We start from the raw sequence: 1,510 nt of genomic DNA, 5'->3' as shown, positions 1-1,510 counted from the left end.
CCCACCTCCTCGCATGGATAGCCTCCCCCATTATCCACACTCTGCACCCACAGTTGTACATTTGTTAAAAATCAGTCAACCTATATTGATATACAATTATCATCCAAAGTCCATAGTTTACATTAGAGTTCACTCTCGGTCTTGTACATTCCATAGGTTTGGACAAATGCATAATGATACATGTCCATCACTAGAATATCAAAGAGAGTATTTTCACTGCCCTAAAAATTCTCTGAGCTCCTCATTCATTCCTCCTTATTCATTCTATTCATCCCTCACTCCCACCCCGAACCCCAGGCAACCAGTGATCTTTTTACTGTCTCCATAATTTTGCCTTTTTCAGAATGTTACGTAGTTGGAATCCTACAACACGTAGCCTTTTCAGATTGACTTCTTTGACTTACTAATATGCATTTTAAGATTCTCCCATGTCTTCTTGTAGCTTGATAGCTTATTTCTTTTTATCACTAAGTAGTATTCCATCATCTAAATGTACCAGTTTATCTATTCACCTGCTACAAGACATTGTGGTTGCTTCCAAGTTTTGGAAATTATGAATAAAACTTCTATAAACATCTGTGTGCGGGTCTTTGTGTGGACCCAGGTTTTCAGCTTCTTTTGGTAAATACCAAGGAGCATGATTGCTGAATTATATGTATTTTTAGTTTTTAAAGGAACCACCAAACTGTCTCCCAAAGTGGCTATACCATTTTGCATTCCCACCAGCAATGATTGAGAATGCCTGCTGCTCCACATCCTTGCCAGCAACTGGTGTTGCCTGTGTTCTGAATTTTGGCCATTCTAATTGGTGTGTACTGGTATCTCACTATTATTTTAATTTGCATTTCCCTGATGACATATGATGTGTAACATCTTCTCATATGCTTATTTGCTATCTGTATATCTTCTTTGGTGAGGTGACTGTTAAGGTCTTTGGTCCATTTTTTAAAATCAGGCCTTTTGTTTTCTTACAGTTTGATTTTAAGACTTTATATTGGATAACAATCCTTTATCAAATATGTGTTTTGCAAATATTTTTTCCCAGTCTGTGGATCAACTATTCATTCTCTTGACAGTGTCTTTTGCAGAGCAGAAAAGTATTAATTTCAATGAAGTCCAACTTGCTAATCCTTCCTTTTATGAATTGTGCCTTTGGTGTTTTATCTAAAGAGTCACTATCAAATCCAAGATCATCTAGATTTTCTCCTATGTTATATTCTAGGAGTTTTATAGTTTTACATTCTACATTTAGATCTGTGATTCATTTTGAGCTAGTTTCTTGAAGAGTGTAAGGTCTGTGTCTCAATTCCTTCTTTGCATGTGGATGTCCAGTTGTTTCAGCACTATTTATTGAAGAGACTACTTTTGCTCCACTGATTTCCCTTTGCTCCTTTATCAAAAATCAGCTATTTTATGTAGATCTATTCCTGGGGTCTCTATTCTGTTCCATTGATCCATTTGTCTATTCTTTCACCAATACCACACTATCCTGATTATACTAAGTCTTGAA

General features: G+C 36.2%; 1 protein-coding gene across 1 annotated transcript in view; it reads right to left on the bottom strand.

Moving 5' to 3' along the window:
* Positions 1-122: 122 nt before the first annotated feature.
* Positions 123-1,510, bottom strand: part of LOC105001069 (zinc finger RNA-binding protein-like) — a 37,084-nt gene continuing 35,696 nt past the window's right edge. The window contains 1 exon segment of the mRNA XM_010857191.1: positions 123-190. Coding sequence (XP_010855493.1) covers positions 123-190 — 68 coding nt within the window.

Source organism: Bison bison, unplaced genomic scaffold (assembly GCF_000754665.1).
Source record: "Bison bison bison isolate TAMUID 2011002044 unplaced genomic scaffold, Bison_UMD1.0 scf7180017864378, whole genome shotgun sequence".
Taxonomy (NCBI): Eukaryota; Metazoa; Chordata; class Mammalia; order Artiodactyla; family Bovidae; genus Bison; species Bison bison.
Note: the sequence above shows the minus strand (reverse complement) of the source record. Positions and strands in the feature narration are given on the sequence as shown.